This window comes from Chiloscyllium punctatum, chromosome 37, assembly GCF_047496795.1.
Source record: "Chiloscyllium punctatum isolate Juve2018m chromosome 37, sChiPun1.3, whole genome shotgun sequence".
In the NCBI taxonomy this organism is placed as follows: domain Eukaryota; kingdom Metazoa; phylum Chordata; class Chondrichthyes; order Orectolobiformes; family Hemiscylliidae; genus Chiloscyllium; species Chiloscyllium punctatum.
Window position 1 is genome coordinate 67631985 of NC_092775.1, and position 17785 is coordinate 67649769.

At 37.6% G+C, this 17785-nt stretch overlaps 1 protein-coding gene across 1 annotated transcript in view; it reads left to right on the forward strand.

The window, feature by feature from the left end:
• The window catches only part of ctnnbl1 (catenin, beta like 1), a 183362-nt gene extending 168180 nt beyond the window's left edge, over positions 1-15182 (forward strand). The window contains exon 16 of the mRNA XM_072556958.1: positions 13831-15182. Within this exon, the coding sequence (XP_072413059.1) occupies positions 13831-13919 (89 nt within the window). The 3' untranslated portion in view covers positions 13920-15182. The remainder of the gene's footprint in view (positions 1-13830) is intronic.
• The last annotated feature ends 2603 nt before the right edge of the window (positions 15183-17785 follow it).

Genomic DNA, 17785 nt, shown 5'->3' on the forward strand with positions numbered 1-17785 from the left:
CTATCTCCTTCAGAACTCTGGGGTGTACACCATCTGGTCCAGGTGGTTTATCCACCTTCAAACCTTTCAGTTTTTCTAGCACCTTCTCCTTGGTGATAGCCACCATACTCACCTCTGCCCCCAACTCTCTAAAATTTTTCAGATGTTACTCATGTCTTCCACTGGCTTTGGAATGTGGTCAATAATTGTAAGAACCCAAATGACAGGTGATCGAGAGTCTGGCCAAACATCATGAGATGATGGGAGGACCTAAGGGGGACTATGAAGTTATCCATCATTGATCATGTGTTCACAGAGAATGTGGCAAGCAATACTGTCAGTGTTGCAATTAACCATTTTAACACGATATACAGTGGTACCTCGGAATCCGATTTTAATTCGTTCCGGGAGGCTGTTCGGATTGTGAAAAGTTCAGATTCTGAAACTCTTTTCCCCATAAGAAATAATGGAAAGTGCATTAATCTATTTCTGGACCCAAAAATACATTTTTAAGACACTTTTAACGGCAAATACACATGGTTAAGGTAAAATAAGATGAGTAAATGACCTAAATATCAAGTAATAATAATAAAAGCAAGAAATAAATGTACTAACATGAAAATAACTTCACTTACCTTAGTGAGGAGTGCTAATGGTGAACGCACTTATTTGCTTCACTGCTCTTCTTGGGTGCCATGGTGAATGCACAAGGGTGATAATTTTAAAAAAACAGCACAAATCAAGGTGAAAATACGAGGTAACCTAATGATGCTCACACGAGAGATGCTTTCACGACTACTTCCCGAACTGAACAAACAATGTGCCACCTGAACGGTATGTGGTTTTCGGATTCTGAAAATGTGTTTGCATTTTAGGGCAAGATTTTCTCAAAATAATTGTTCGCATTCCAATTTGTTCAAACAGTAGAGCATTCGGATTCCGGGGTCACCACTGTATATATAAATATTCTGTACTTTACTGGGAAAAGTGGAGTGCCACTGACCTCCAATCTCTGCTGTAATTAAGGGCAACTGGACCCCCACATACAAGCATATCCCTTACTGAACTGAGTACAGAAGATAAGGAAGTTCATTTCTACCAATTATTACAATATTTGTAATATCAGCTCTAATATAAAGTTACGTATAAAGTTATACATTGTTAAATCTAGTATGATTTTTTGACCAAGCTAACAATTTATGGAACAACTTCACTCTTACCTAACTTGCAAAGTGGCGATTGTTTCTTCTCTCGAGCCATAGTGACCCTGTTTCAAAATTGTTCCTATCCCCTTTTGCTACGTTATTTGTGTCTCAGTACTCTGATGAGGTTATCTTGTTTAGACCTTTTTGTTGCTCTAATCTTCTTGCTGATAGAGAAAAATGTTTCTTCAAGGATGTCTCTGCATCCCAGGCTAACTGCCTTCTGAATTTTAATTTCCCAATATCTAATAAATTTAAACTTTTTTGTACGAATATGTGTCTAATTAGTTATTTTAAAAGCCTCAGCACAGGTAGGTCAAGCTTTCCCTGGCTATTTCATATAAAAATCAGAAATTTCAAATCGGATTGTTTTCATCAGCTAAAATTTCCTTCGATTGTCTAGCAATTTTATTATATTCAACCATGGGCAATTAATACAGTTCTTCACTTTTGGCGCTCGGCCCAAGCGTCAATTAGGTTAGATTCCCTACAGTGTGGAAACAGACCCTTTGGCCCAACAAGTCCACACCGACCCTCCAAAGAGTACCATTTCCTTAACCTATATTTATCCCTGGCTAATGTACCAAACACTATGGGCAATTTAGTATGGCCAATTCACCTGACCTGCACATCTTTGATTTGTGGGAGGAAACCGGAGCACCGGGAGGAAACCCATGCAGACACGGGGAGAATGTGCAAACTCCACACTGACGATCACCCAGAGGCGGGAATCGCTTGAGGCAGCAGTGCTAACCACTGAGCCACCCTGCTGCCCCACTTAAGCTGGACTATATCTTACTGACCTAGGCAATAATACCTATTTTCCTGACTCTTTGCTGCCTACTTCACCACCTTTTTTTAAATTGCTCATTGTCATATCCAATTAACCTTTATTGATTAACCCTTGATGGTATGTTTTGAAGATATTATTGTTGAACCTACCAGTACATCCACCCCTTAATCAAGGTCTCTCATAAGCACGTACATGTTTATCGATCACAAGCTGATTTATACCTACTTATGTTTAACTAGCGACAGATTGTGCATGGAGTTAAAAGATTCTCTAGCTCTTCCTTTACTCTTAAATCTTATGGGTATTGCTTCAGTATATTTCCTTTCTGTCTTCGATTGCAATTTTAGCTTTTTCTCACCCATACCTAAAGTGAGTTCCTCTATGAATTATGTGTCAGTGTTTTATCATTTAAATATGTTTTTGTGCTCTTCCAGGCCACACTAATCACTTCCTCAAGCAGATGTACATGTCTGAGGCGCATGCTTCAGTGCATTTTCACCATGCATTCCTGCAAGTTAAGATGTAACAACCATCACTGCATCAGTTTCCAAAGATCATGCCCCACACTCTTGACCTTCAGGTAATCTTTTCGAAAGGTCAAATGTGGCTGGAAGGTGTCTATGTATCCTTCTCACCTGATCCAGTGTTCCAAGTGGTGGCTAAAACTGTTACGGTAATTCTCTGTGATACCAATTCAGTTTTCAGAAAGGACTTCTTTACTGGAGGAAAGAAACTTGTTGATTTTTTTTCTCTCACTGTACCCTTCGGTCCTACTCCTTTGTCCACAATTTCTGGCTCATTGGTAACTCCAACTTTCTCTTGGTACACAGACATAAAATAGTGGAGGAAACGCTGCTGACAATATTCGCAAGGTCTTGCAAGATAAGTCTCTGCTGCTGTTTGTTCACAAATTTTTATCAGCCATATTTTGAATTCTTTCCTGTATCAGAAGCTCATTTCATCATCACTTTCCACAACAATATCCAATTTTTCCACACTCAATCTTGGGTTTACTCACAGTCATTCTCGTTCTGGGTACAGTGCTTTCATTAATATTAATTCCTGGGCAGGTTTACTGCTTCCACTAAATCTTTAACCTGGACGAGGTGATATACCCTCACAGAGCCCAGGCCATCATATAATCATGGGCTATGCTAGAAGTTTACCTGCTATCTATGTATATGGTAACTCTCTCAACCCTGGCTAACTTCAGTGCACTTGTCAGTGCTATTAATACTGCTGCTTGACCTGAATATATTCCAAGGATTTGCTCTCCTACTTTCAAGTCTCCTTCAATGCCTACTACAGCCCATGCAGTGCGGAGCGGTCCCTCACAATATTTTCTCAATCCATCTATAAATAACTCCCTATCTCCATCTCCTTACAATAGTTCCTTAGCAATCCCACCACTCAATAAGATCATAAGACATAGGAGCAGAAATTAGACCGTTCAGCTGATTGAGTCTGCTCCACCACTCAATTATGGCTGATAAGTTTCTCAACCCTATTCTCCCACTTTCTCTCTGTAACCCTTGGTACTCAGGAACCTGTCTATCTCAGACTTAAATGTACTCAATGACCTTGTCTTCACAGCCTTCTGTGGCAGTGAACTCCATAGATTTACCACTCTCTGGCTGAACATGTTTCTCCTTACCTCCATTCTAAAAGGTTTTCCTTTTACTCTAAGGCTGTGCCCTCTGGTCCTAGTCTCTCCTGCCAATGGAAACATCTTGCCAACATTTACTCTGTCCAGGCCATTCAGTAATCTATAAGTTTCAATTAGTTCCCCCCTCCTCCTCCTAAGTTCCAAGTATAAACCCAGAGTCCTCAAATGTTCCTCATAAATTAAGCTTTTCATTCCTGGGACCATTCTCATGAACCTCCTCTGAACATGCTCCAGGACTAGTTTATCCGTCCTGAGATATGGGGCCCAAAACTGCACACAGTACTCCAAATATGGTCTGACCAGGGCCTCATAGAACCTCAGAAGTATATCCTTGCTTTTATATTCAAGTCCTCTCAAAATAGTTGCCGTCATTGCACTTGCCTTCCTAACTACTGACTCAACTTGCAAGTTTAACTTGAAAGAATCCTGGACTAGAACTCCCAAGTCTCTTTACACTTAAGACATCTGAATTTTCTCCCCATTTAGAAAATGGTCCATGTCTCTATTCTTCCTACCAAAGTGCATGACCTCTCACTGTCCTGCGGTGTACTCCACCTGTCACTTCTTTGCTCGCTCTCCTAATCTGTCCAATCCTTCTGCAGCCTCCCTGCCTCCTCGATGCTACCTGTCCCTCTCCATATCTTTATCTCATCTGCAACCTTAACCAGAATGCCTTCAGTTCCTTCATCTAGATTGTTAATGTATAAAGTAAGAAGTTGTAGTCCCAACACTGAGCCTTGCAGAATATCACTTGTCACCGGCTGCCATCCTGAGAAGGACCCTTTTATTCTCACTCTCTGCTTTCTTTCAGACAACCAAGTTTCTATCCATGCTAATACCTTGCTTCTGACACCATGGGCCCTTATCTTACTTAGAAGCCTCCTGTGTGGCTCCTTGTCCAAGGCCTTCTTGAAGTCCAGGTAGATAATATCCATTTGCGCTCCTTGGTCTAACCTGCTCGTTACTTCCTCAAAGAATCTCCCAAAGAATTCTCTCCATCAACTTCACTCAAGCACACTGTTCCTCTCCTCTTGATGTTTGTGTGATGATCTGCTCAAATTGTTTTTATTTGTATTTTCATTCTGTTAACCTGTTTCCATAACTTGTTCTGAAATTCACTATATTCTATCATACCCTCTGAATGTTATAAATTCTGATCTATGATCCTTAATTTGGTTTGTTACCTTCCTGTTATCCATCCACAGATCACCTTCCTTAATAACAGTAAAATAACATCATACATAGACTTAAAATTCTACAGTTCTCTTTTACCTTTATCTGTCTTGAGGTTACTTAGTGTTCCAATCTCAAAGTCCTTGATTGTTTTAAATCTAAATTCTGCTTGCTCCTTGCAATTCCACTCTTTATCCCAATTGTTTTACAGTCATTTTCTCTAGGGAGTAGGTGTTATTGTCTCGTAAATAAAGATGTTTTCTCACTTTACTGGACAAATTAACCATTTCATGCCATACTATTTCTCAAATAGGTGCACATGATTGAAACTAATTTTTCAATGCATTTTCCCTTTCGTAGAACCAATTTATTTTGGACTCGTCTCAGAATATCTGAAAAACCACGCATTATCTAAATGTCATGCCATATATTTTTGATTCTCATGATTTTCTCAAAAGATCTGTGGAGTTTTACTTATCTCTCCACATATGGACCCTGTGCCTCAGGTTAATGGCTCGATCATCAAATTCAGTTCTCTTAAAGGGAAAGACAAGGACACAAACATCATCAAGCGAACGTTATCAGTTTAATGCTCTCATCTGAACTTTTCTTTCACTAGAATGCATGTTAACCTCAATTGCTGTGACAACCATTATTCTAATTTTGTTTGGCTTCTTCTGTCACCACCCTACCCCTTCGTCACTTGCTATCTTCAAATTTTGCTATTCAACGAGTCACCATCTTATTTCATTCCTGAGCTCTGAAAAGATCTGCATTCCAATGAAACATATTGTGTGATGCTATATCACTGCTAAATGGCATAGACTTGGAACAGATCTAACAACTCAAGACTGGACGTCTACGAGTAGATTAGGCAATCAACAGCAGCAGATTGCAGTCCAACCTAAGCTGCAGCCTCATGGCCTGGCATATCCCCTACTGTACAATTAACAAGAGCCAGCAGGTCAACCCTTGTTCATTGAAGAATGCAAGAAGTCATGCCAGGGCGTATCTAAGTATGAAGTGTCCAGCAAAATAAGACTATTTGTGAGCCAAGCAGCAAGTGATAGAGCTAAGCAATCCTACAACCAACTGATCAGATCTAAGCTCTGTAGTCCTGTCACATCCAGCTGTGAATGGTGGACAATTAAACAACTCGTTGGAGGAGGCAGCACCATAAATATCCCCATCCACAGTGATGGGGAAGCACAGTCCATCAGTGCAAAAGATATAGCTGGAGCATTTACAACAGTCTTTTACAACAAGTGGATGATCTATCTTGGCCTCCTCCAGAGATCCCCAGTGTCATACAGGCCAATCTCTCAGCCACTTCAACTCACTCCATGTGATATCAAGAAGCAGCTGAAGGCGCTCCCAAGCAATTGACAATTACTAGGTGTAACACCGATATTCAAGAAATTAGGAAGAGAGAAAACAGGAAACAACAAACCAATTGACTTGACATAAAATCTCTGAACAATATTGGAATAGGTATTATTAAGGACATGTTAACAATGGACTTTGCTCAGGACTTCTATACCAGGGCAGTAATGTTTGACAGATTGACTAGAGCTTTTTGAGGGGACTTTACTTCTTGGGTAGATAAAGGAGAGTCTGCTGAATGTGTTGATTTGGTTTTCCAAAACGCATTTGATAATTAGCCACAAAAGCATGTGAGCAGGAATAGGAGTGAGGAAGCTAATGATAATGTTATAAAATCAATTAAAGCTCTAGATGTATCCTGTAGTTTCATATGCAAAGATTTCCATAAAAAGATTACATCTGAGAGTTGGCTTTTCAAATGGGTAGGCTGTAACCTCTTGAACCTAAATTAAAAATTAATCTGTTCCTCTTCAGGTCGCCCTCACACATCTTTCTCTCTCCGCACCTCCTTCCCCATGTGAAACTCCCTGTGTCTCTATAACACTTGGTGTATCTCTCTAGACTGCACAAATCCCCCAAAATTACCAACCTGTAAAACTGATGTTTCTGTCTGCATGTACTACCTACTTTTGAGCTGGAGATTGTGCATATTTCATCAATGATAGCAGTGGGTAAATTTAATTCCAATTTATGTTCAATCATTTATTTCAGGTATTTGATTGCCATGAGCAAAGTTTTAGTTAATGATTAGATTAGATTAGATTAGATTCCCTACAGTGTGGAAACAGGCTCTTCAGCTCAACAAGTCCACACTGACCCTCCGAAGAGTAACCCACCCATGACCCATTCCCCTCCTAATGGACCTATCACTATGAACAATTGAGCATGGCCAATTCACCTGACCTGCACATCTTTGGATTGTGGGAGGAAACCGGAGCACCCAGAAGAAACCAACACAGACACGGGGAGAATGTGCAAACTTCACACAGACAGACACCCAAGCCTGGATGTTTTTTGATACAACACTTGAATAACTTAGTATGAGAAAAATGTTCTTAAGGCCTGTTAAGACATAAGAACCAGTAAAAAGCAAAAATGACACCAAGGTACCGTTGTGCTCCTCAATAAAAAATTTTTGTTTCCAAACTTACTTTAATATTTATGAATTATGTTAGACTTCAATAATTTAACTTAAACCTTGTAATAGTATGTGACAGTAATGCTGGTCCCAAACATTGTTTACTTTCCCTACTCTAACCTACAGGGCAAGACTATCGCAGGGTATTAAAATTGTGACTATTTTCTGCAGAACCATATTTCAAGTTGAATTGCAATTAAGGTTCCCTCATTTACTCGTTAGCAGCATTAAGTACCAAAGGTCAATGAGCTACATGATTTTCTGTCACTATTTTTACAGGTGTTAACCCCATTTAAGTTAAACTAGTTAATGTTGCAAACAGAAATGTATAGAAATAATGTGATTTAATTTACTATTTTAGGTCACTGCCTCTTCAATCACTCAGGAAAATTTATATAGTATTGTGAGTAACCAATACAGATACATGCCTGTCTGATCAATTATTGGTTTTCCAGCAGATTCCTTTAATCTTCCCTCCAAATCAGAAATGTTCCCATTTGAAATAACATCTCGTAGAATCTGTTACTTTAAAAGTCAAGTATAAGAAGACAGCCAATGATGTTAGGCAGCCATAAATCAAGGCCTGAAGATCCTTCAAAATGTATGTCCTTGAAATTATTCCAGCTGCTGTTCTATAAAAGTGTGTGCAGGTGTGGGAAGTGACTTTATTCTGTCTTTTTTTTTCCATGTAGGCAGTGATGGATGGCCACTTTCAGTAATTGTGTCACGTGGTTTGAACTCAAGTTCTGCTGCACCAGTGTCTTGAATTGCAGTAATATTTGATTTTTATTTCAGCAGATCTTAAAGATTTACAGCAGAACACATTTTATACATATAAAATCACCATCCCATGCGGAGACCTATTTTATATGATATGATTGGTTTAATGGCTTGATTTTAATGACCTTCTCAGTATTTTAATCTTGCCCTGTCTCTGCAATCCATCATACACTGTTGCACAGTAACGTAGAACAGTGCAGCACAAAAGCAGCCACTTCGGCCCACCTTGTCTGCACCAACCATAATGCCATTCTTAATTAATCACATCTCCAGTGACTACTTCACCCCTGTTTGTAAAACTAATCCAAGATGTTTCTAATTTGGCCTTATTACTTATGGTATTGTTCACTTACTTACACAGTGACATTTATCCCAATGCTTCTGTTGACATCACAGGCGTCACACTTAGAAGTATAAATTCAAATTCCCAATTTAATTCCTTACATGAATGGATTATTTACAGTTGTGAATTATTAAATATAAATACCACTGCAATTAGGTTTTCTTTAAAATCTGGATATTGTGTGGGTATGAGAATGCAGCTGCACAGTCAACTGAATGCCATAGCGAATTAGATTTTTTGTGTTCTGTCACTTATATAAAATACAATCATCGATTATTCATTCATTCAGTATTCAGAACTTAGTGATCTTTCATGCCTTTGAATGAACAGCAGCAGCTCAAGTCACCAGTGAGATATTGTCATTCTTTCAGTCATTTTAAAGAGAACTCCTTTTATTAATGAAGTTAGTTTGATCTCCTTGGATCCTTTCTGCCAAGTTTGTTTTTAATGAGGTTTTATGCTCATTCATGGGAAGGCTGCCAGACTTGGGGAGCTAAATAGTTTCTGTTCATGCAAGTCTCAAGAAGAACATGGTAGATTTGTAGATTTTACTGTCTCAATTTTTCCCATGAGTTTGTTTGTGCCTTACAAGTCAATATCAACAAAGTAGAGGCAACGTCCCTGTTTAAATTGGTTTCTCTTTTGAGTTAATAATGATGAAAGGTTGCTGAAATGAATCAAGGTCTATATTTTCAGTTCTGTGCTGCTTTTCTGTCTGTCGATCAATCAGTTACCTTGTCACTGGTCAAATATTCTGCACTAAAATTGAACGAAAACGTTAGACGTAAGCTTCCACTGTGAAAAGTGGTGGTTGAGTGACTGAGGAAATCTGTGTTAAAGGAGCCTAGGCACTGATGGGCTGTTTTGTTATTATTTCCCAAGCTGGTTAGTAGAGGCATAGTAGAATTAAGTTTGTTATCTGTTTCTAATATGTTTAAGGACTAGGAAGCATTGCAATACCTGTTTAATGAATCAGATGAGTGAGATAATAAACAGTCCTTTTGTATATAATACATATGGAATCTTATGCTATATTGTATACATCATGTCCCACCATTCATGATTCCCTACAGTTTCAATGAACTGTTCAATATGAATACTTTGGCTGCTGCATATACAGTAACCATTTTCAAAAAGCGCACTTATATTACAATAAAGATGCAATACTTGAGGAAAGGATGGAACAGAGTGGCTCAAATTTATGGCTGCTCATAGCAGTTCTGTCAGAGAGTGCATTTCTATAGCAATGTGAGTCCAAACAAGCATGATATCTGAGCCTTAATTTTGGTTATTCTGCTTTGTAGAGCAAAATTATGTCCATCAAATTGGATGTGTGAGGAAGGACAACTGAGTTAGGAGGAATATACAGGGCAAAAAATTTAAAATTCTGAATCCGGAGCTCAATTGAGACCAATTCCCTCCACAAGTTGGCTCATTTAAATGCATTTTTAAATTTTATTTCATGCATATTAGGTTTCCTCAGGCTTGAGAATCCCAGCAGGTAGAATAATGCAGGAGGAACCAAATCCCTGAAGAAAATGTATTTACAGTATTGCTTTCAAGTCTGTAGTTGGGGGGGGGGGGGGGGGAGGTTCCTGACCATCCAAAAATCTGACTTCTGTATATCCAGCAATCACATTCCACAGTGTCCAATTCCACCCTCTTTGTTATCTCGTACTTACCCATGGCTGCTTTGTTAGCCAACAGGTACTCAGTCTTTTGATCTGTCATATGTTTGGTTTAGAAATCTATTGAGAAAATGTAAGAAGTCTTGCAATTGTTTGCTAAAAACAAACTCTGTATTTCGGGGCCTTTGTCCAGAAATCCAGTCCACTGCCTTGGAGTTTACTTTTGAATGCATTTGTCCTTGTTGAACACTTTTTGTGGTCCAATTAAATTGTATTTGACTTTTATTTTAAGCTCCTAGAGTTTTGACTTTTTCTCATTAGCAGTAGTTCTGTTGCAAATTGATATGTTTTCATACATTGTCTTCCACAAATAGTGCCATTCCATTCCCTGATTTGGATTCACCACTTATTTCAATCTGTTTCATTTGGCACGTGTTAAATTTATCATTGGATTTTTTTACCCTGGTGATACATTTATTATTGTCAAATTGAACTTAGTATTGGTTCCTCAAGACAGTGTGCTTTGTCATTCTGGGAGATGTAATGAAATCACAGTCACCATTTTGATTTAGGCTCTTAGCACAAATGCAAACAGGCGAAAGTGAGGGCTACAGATGCTGCAGGTTAGAATCGAGAGTGTGCTGCTGAAAAAGCACAGCAGGTCAAGCAGCATCTGAGGAGCAGGAAAATCAACGTTTCGGGCATAAGCCCTTCATCAGGAATTCTTGATGAAGGGCTTATGCCCAAAACGTTGATTTTCCTGCTCCTCAGATGCTACCTGACCTGCTGTCCAACAATTGATTCCAAAACATCTGTTCTTTTCCACCACTAATAACTGGAGATGTAACCATAGCACCTCCAAGATACCCTCCACACTGTCCCACTCATCCCCATCTTTCCCCAGAGGCTTTTTTTCTCCATTAGGGTAGAAGTAAAATCGTCAAAAAACGCACAAAATAAGGAACCTTTGGAACTCTCCGCTCTAGTGGTATTCCCCCAGGAATCACGGTATCTGGAGAGTCGGTAAGAAAATGGAGTTAAAACTCAAGATCAGATTTAAAGGTGCAGCATGTTTCACAGGCCATTAGTGATCTCTTGGCCCATACGTTTTTAACAAAATTCAAAGATGATATAAAAGCAAATTGCTATTATTCATCTTGAGGAGCCAGGTCTTATGGTTGGGAAAATTGTCTGTAAGATTGTTAGGTTTCTCTCCATTTATTAGCAGACTTCTGGAAGACTTTATTTACTATTACCTACATGCTAATTGTTTTCCTTTGAGAGACTGAGTTAGCAAACAGGACTTGAGAGTATTAATGTTTATAGAGATGTATCACGTTGAACTTCAAATTAATTAAATTAATTATTTCCTGTTTAAATAGACCTCTCAGACCTAAAGCCCATTTTCTTCCAAAATTGGATTGTTCTGATTTATCGTAGCTCTGACTCCATTTCAGCACCACCAGCTTTTTGTTTAAAATCTGTTTTTCTACACCATCCACCCTCAACTTTGAACAGATTGAGTTGATGGATTTATTTGTCACAAAGCTAAAGGTCTGTGTTTGTGTTAGCTTTTTCTCACTCTTACTAATGTATCCGCCTCCTTTATCTCTGGATCCATTTCTTTTTATATTTGCAAAAAATATGATATTTTTAAATTTAGTCACTGTATACCAATAATGCAGTTCATAAAGCAATAAGATGGAAAATTAGTGCTACATTAAGCAGAATATTGGGTTAGTAATTCATGTTTTACAAGAATGTGTGTTGCCATAATGGTTAACACATATAGTATATGACTGTTCTGATCCTAGCTGATGTTATTACTGGCAAATCAGATCCCAGACCTAAAGCTGCATAATAAAATCAAATTTTGTTTTAAATTTACTGAGGTGTTCTGTCACCAAAACGCAAGTACAGAATGCTACATATCCAGTTTTAAGAATGAAAGGATTTGTTACCCAAAGTAAAAGATGAAATAGAATAAAACAGTCATAGAATAGAATAAATGTTACATAAAGTACAGTTTGATATTTCAAAACACAGTAAAATTGCAATTCCATCTGTCCTAATACTATCACTTTATAGTACTCAATTACCAGCGAGCATTTGTGTCTCTGTCATACTTAACTTATCCATTTCTTTCAATCACCAATCTTGAGAGTTTTGTAGCTTTTTTCTCGATTAGTCTCACACCTGAGCTTAAAATTCCTCTGCTTCCAGTAATTCTTCAGGATTCTAACTAAATGTTTCTGGTCTGCTGTTTTCAATTAATGTCCTCACACTGAGGTAACCTATTTCCTAAATTTTCTGAACCCCACTCTGTCCTCGAGGGAAAACTGTTTTATATGTCTAACTTCAATCTGGATTTCTGTAACTTGACAAATGAAAGCTCCTTCTAAACAGCAAGTAAGCTCATGTTCCTTAATGTTTACTTGGTCCACTCATTGATACTCTCCCAATGAAAGCAAATTCTCATCATTGCCCAGAGACTTCTCCATCATTACTGTGTTTTTTAAAACAAAATCATCACTGATAAGAGTGCTAACAAAGTTAATGGTTAAACTTCTTGTACACATTGACCAAAACTTTAATGCCATTAATCCTAAATCCAAACTCTAAAATAAATTAGATTAAAATACATGTTAATCTCTCACCTTAAACCACCAGCTATTCATTAGATTATTTCCACTATATTTGAATAAATATTAAGATGGGTATTTTTAGTCTTTCTCATTGTTTGTGAGGCGATGGTTGCTGCTGCATACAAACTGACTGACTGACTGTTTTTCCTACGTTATAACTGAGTGAACTTTAGACAAAATGTTGCATCATTTAAATAGATGTCCAAAGGGTGGAAAAGCTATTATATAAGTTATTTCATAAATCAAACATGCTGTACAGTAGACTCACCACTAACATTTTGAGAAAGGGGTAGCCCATTCAATGTGCCAAGCTCATTCGTCCATCCAAAGAAATTCAGTTTCATCCCAGCATTTAATATTAAATGAAAATTATGCAGTTTATCAGATTTGTACCTCAAGGCGCTCTACCTGGTTGAGGGACTTGACACGTGGAAAAGAGACCTACTGAAAGACATCTTGTGCCTCTCAAAGCCAATCTCAAAGATGCAAAACCTTCTCAGCATTACTTACAAATCGTCTGGACCATCGTGTTATTCGGGATCCTGTCATTTAAACAGCAGAAAACACCTCCTCTAAGAGCTACTAACTACAAAAGCTATCCACCTCTGGGAGACCTCAAACAGCAAGAGTTTTACCCATGGAGTCTTGATTCCAAGGGATGCTCCAGTGCTGGCTCACTGCTGCCTAATTGGCTCATGATTTAGAGGACCTTCCTGAAAAGAGAGAGCGCCGATCTCAATCTCCCTATCTCTCTAACTATCAAGAGAGATCCCCGACACCATGACAAGATCCTGCCCATTGTTTTAATTTAACACTGGCAGGAATCTGATTATGATGTTTTCCAATTATTATTTGAATTCAAACAGAACAAAAGTTACTTGAATCATACAGAAAAGTATATTGCAGGTTGAAGCATGTCCTGAATTCTTTTTTTCCCATTATGGAACTTCGGGATTTTGCATATTTAAGTATTCTTCATTTGTGTTATAATGGTACACGATTTGCAGGGAAAGTGCATTTGAATCATGAAATGAATGTGGTATTTAAACTGAAACATAACTGTCTCTGCATCCTTCATTTTTTAAAAACCTGTTTTCCAGAATATGCAGAAAATATTGGCGATGGGAAGAATGATGAGTTTAAAGAAAGTGAACAGAAAAGAATCTTGGCTCTACTTGAAAATTTTTAAGAACACAATGTTGTTAATCTGTAAATGTTGAATATGTCTTGTGAGATACTATAGTGAGCTTACAGTCTGAGGTAGACCTACAAAACCTTCCCTGAATTTTATTAGACTGGGGACACAACAGTGATGTTGATTTTAATCGACTGAGCAACATGTTTGAATAATTTGCTTACCTCTCAGTTAAGAACGACAATGCTGATGAAGCACCACAACATTAATCAGTTAAAAATTGCCACTCCTCCAACAGACATCTTCACACATTCTAATAAAAAACTATTGTGTAATGATTTCCTTTCAAAACCAAACTTATTTTTTCTAAGCTTTAACCAATATTGCAATATGCAGAACACAACACACAATCTGTGGAAACAGCCATTGATACTTTGTACTGAAATCGGTGCACTATTCAACTAAAGTGTCAGACTTGCATTTTTTCTGAAGACAATGTGTTTGTTTTGATATAAATATACCTGTTACAAACTGTTCACCTCAAATATATTTAAAATTGAACCATATTATGAAGCTTGCTTTCCATCTTGTATACCAGATGAACTTACTGTAATAACATTGTGCTCTGCTGATCAGAAGTTGAGGTGTATGTATGTCTTAACGTATGGTTTGAATGACATTTCCCTGGAATTTTACATTTTCTAACCAGAAATAAAACCAGGGAAAAATGGACATTTGCACCAAACATGTCAGAAACTGAAAAGAGAAAATTTCCAGTGAAGGATCCTCACCCACAATCTGTTTGCCTTTTCTTTTGTCTGTTTCCAAATGCTGATTAATTCCAGAGATAATTTTGTTATTTTCAATTTTCTTTGAATTTTCATTATTCCGTGTTTATCTATATCACCAGTATCATTTGTGATGATCTATAGAATTCAGTCACTAATTAGCTAACTTCACTGGGCACCAGTAGAAAGACAAGTCAACATCACTGAACTAAGGTATTGAGGAAATTGGTCTCCACAGACAAACACATTTGTTTATTTTTTAAATGAATGAGTTGTTTATTTCCTTTCTGGATGAATGTAGGTTTCTACATTAACTGCAAACTAAATCCTCTATCTTCCACGTGTTCAATTTATTGCTTACAATAAGTTTTGAGTAATTGTTAACCTTAATGAAACTTTAGAGGGACCCTGTTTTAATTGTGACAAATATCGAAATGCATTTCCACTGCAGTTTAATTCATGATGGGACTACCTTTAAGACAAAAGTTTGTAAACCTGCGTTTCTATAAATAAAGTATTTAAAACTCTAGCCATCAGTATCTTTTTTATTAATGTGCTGAGACAGTTCTCAATAGATGTGAAGATTTGAATTTGTCTGTTTAACAGAAGTGCAGGATTGTTGACCATTCTAAAGTACCCAGAGATTTTGCAAAGTATATACATATTGTGGTATTACTAAAATAGAGATGGTGCTTAGATCTAGATAAGGTGTCTGTTAAGAATCAAACAATTGAGAACTAGCAAAATAGAATGGACAAATAAACAGGACATACCTTAGAGTCAGGGAGAAATGAGACCTGCAGATACAGGAGAGTCAAGAGTCAAAAAGTGTGGTGCTGGAAAAACACAGCAGGCCAGGCAGCATCCGAGGAGCAGGGCAGTCTATGTTTCTGACAAAAGCCCTTCATCAGCAATGATGAAGGGCTTATGCCCAAGACATTGATTCTCCTGCTCCCCGAATGCTGCCTGACCTGCTGTATCGTCCCTGTGCCTCATTTTTTTTCAACTATGTTAGAGTCAATTAAGTTCCTACTTCAGCATTCTGGCTACAAAGTAACACTGGAAAGAATAAATAATAACATCAGGCCTTCGTCAAAATAATTTAGTTGTGGCAATCGAGTTTTGATATATACTAGTCTAGTTGAAGGACATCTTGGACAGAACATGCATAATAAAATAAATTAATCATTTTAATAGTGATTGTAAGGATAGTAGTTTTTTGTCTAACTGCAACTGAAATGTGAAACAGTCTATTTAAATCAATGTTTGAAAGTATGGATGAATCTTTTGAAAACAAATAACCTGACCTCCATGTCAAGCATCCTGTAAACAAATGTTTGACCTAACGAACCAACAGTTATTGAGGTTTCAGTTGGAGCTAAGGAGGTGTACTCATACAGCACTAGTTTGCAACAAGAGGTTGATTGGTCTATGGGCTAGTGACCAATTATCAATGATACAGACATTTTGCCTGCCAATAACTGTGTGTGATTGGTTCTCCGGAAACTAAACAGCTTAGAGCTGGGAACAAATTACTAAGAAAAGTGTTCAGTTCTTCCCCAGCTGAGGAGCAGTCTCTCTATTCTCTGATGTGAAAACTCATTAAGCTTGAAGCAAGCCAGTTAATCTTGCCTGAAACAGTTGTTGTAATCTGTGACTAATAAGTCAGATATCTTTTATCAGTGAACCAGCCAGCTGATATCTTACCAAATGATGGAAGCTTGCGAAGAAAAATGGCTACAAAGCATTGTGCTGTTTAGCAGAAGAATCATATGGATCACCTCAGCCAAACCTGGTACAAAGGCTACTGAAGTTTCTTTTAAATTTATTTCCGTCTTCCAAAGCTTATTCTTATCCTGTTTGCTTGTCTGTGTTATAAGGATGTTAGTATTTTAATTAGTGGTGTTATATGCTGACTGTTTATAACTCTACCTGTAGCTAGAGTCTCATTATTTCTAATAAATTATTATTCTTGTTTAATATAGCAACCTGGTTCTTGCTTTCTATCTCTGTGTGTGTGAAAATCAGATAAAGTTGTGAATTTTTTAAACCTTTAAGTTCTGTGGTGACTCTGGAAATAGCAGAGCTTAATTTCCAATTTGCTACCCGAGTGAGTTGTAAGATGATTTACAAATATTTTATTACTGTGAGTTATGAGAATTTAAGGAATGAAACCATTCTTTCAGCACCTCTTGAAAGAATATAAAACAGAAATTGATTCCAAAACAAAATTGCCAAGAGGACTGAAAGCCAAAATGAAGTTCATAAAGCTTTTGAAGCAGCCTGCAACAAAGCAGAGGTTACATGACGAATTGAATGTAAATAAAACTGGTAAATTAACACAGCTATGAGTTAAAATAAAGTAACAGCTGATGTGTAGAGAAATTAAATAGTTGCAAGTTTCTTTAGGATGAGAACTGCATCAAAGATGGTGGATAATGGCCACATTGGCACATGAAGACCACTTCCAGACAAGATGATGAGCATCTGAAAAGAAGGCAGTGCTACAGCAGCTAACCCTACACAGAGGTTTATATTTTATATCCTTGTTTAAGAGAAATAGTTTAAATATAACACCAGAGGGTGAATTCTGGTGGGTCCGAGCAGCAGTGAGTACTTCTAACACTGGCACCACATGGCAGTGCTTTAGAGGTGTCATGTACACTTAAGGTGAGCAGCAGAGAATAGGATTTGACTTGCTCACTCATAAAGAGGGGCCTTCCGTGAAACACCTAACTTGAGATTCAGCTGATTTTTAATAAAAATTCATCCCATTATCTTTTTTAATCATATTAATGTCCTTGCTGCCATCTGTTTTCAGAAGGGTTGAGATCATTTATATAAAATAGAGAGGTACCATAAGGAACACATTCTATTTAACACATTTACTGCCCCATCATATTTTTGTTAAACTATTGGTAATGTTATTTAAAATAGTGTGTTCCCTAATTAACTAAATTTGTTACTTGCATTTGACCTACTCCTCACAAAACTGTTGCAGATGCGTTTGTCCATGACAGGCTCATCAATTAATACTGTTAGATGGTCAAGGTGGAGATGAAGACCTTTTGTCTGGTACAGAGGACACCCTTCATCATGTTGTGTGGCTCTACCATGAGGCTAAATAAGATA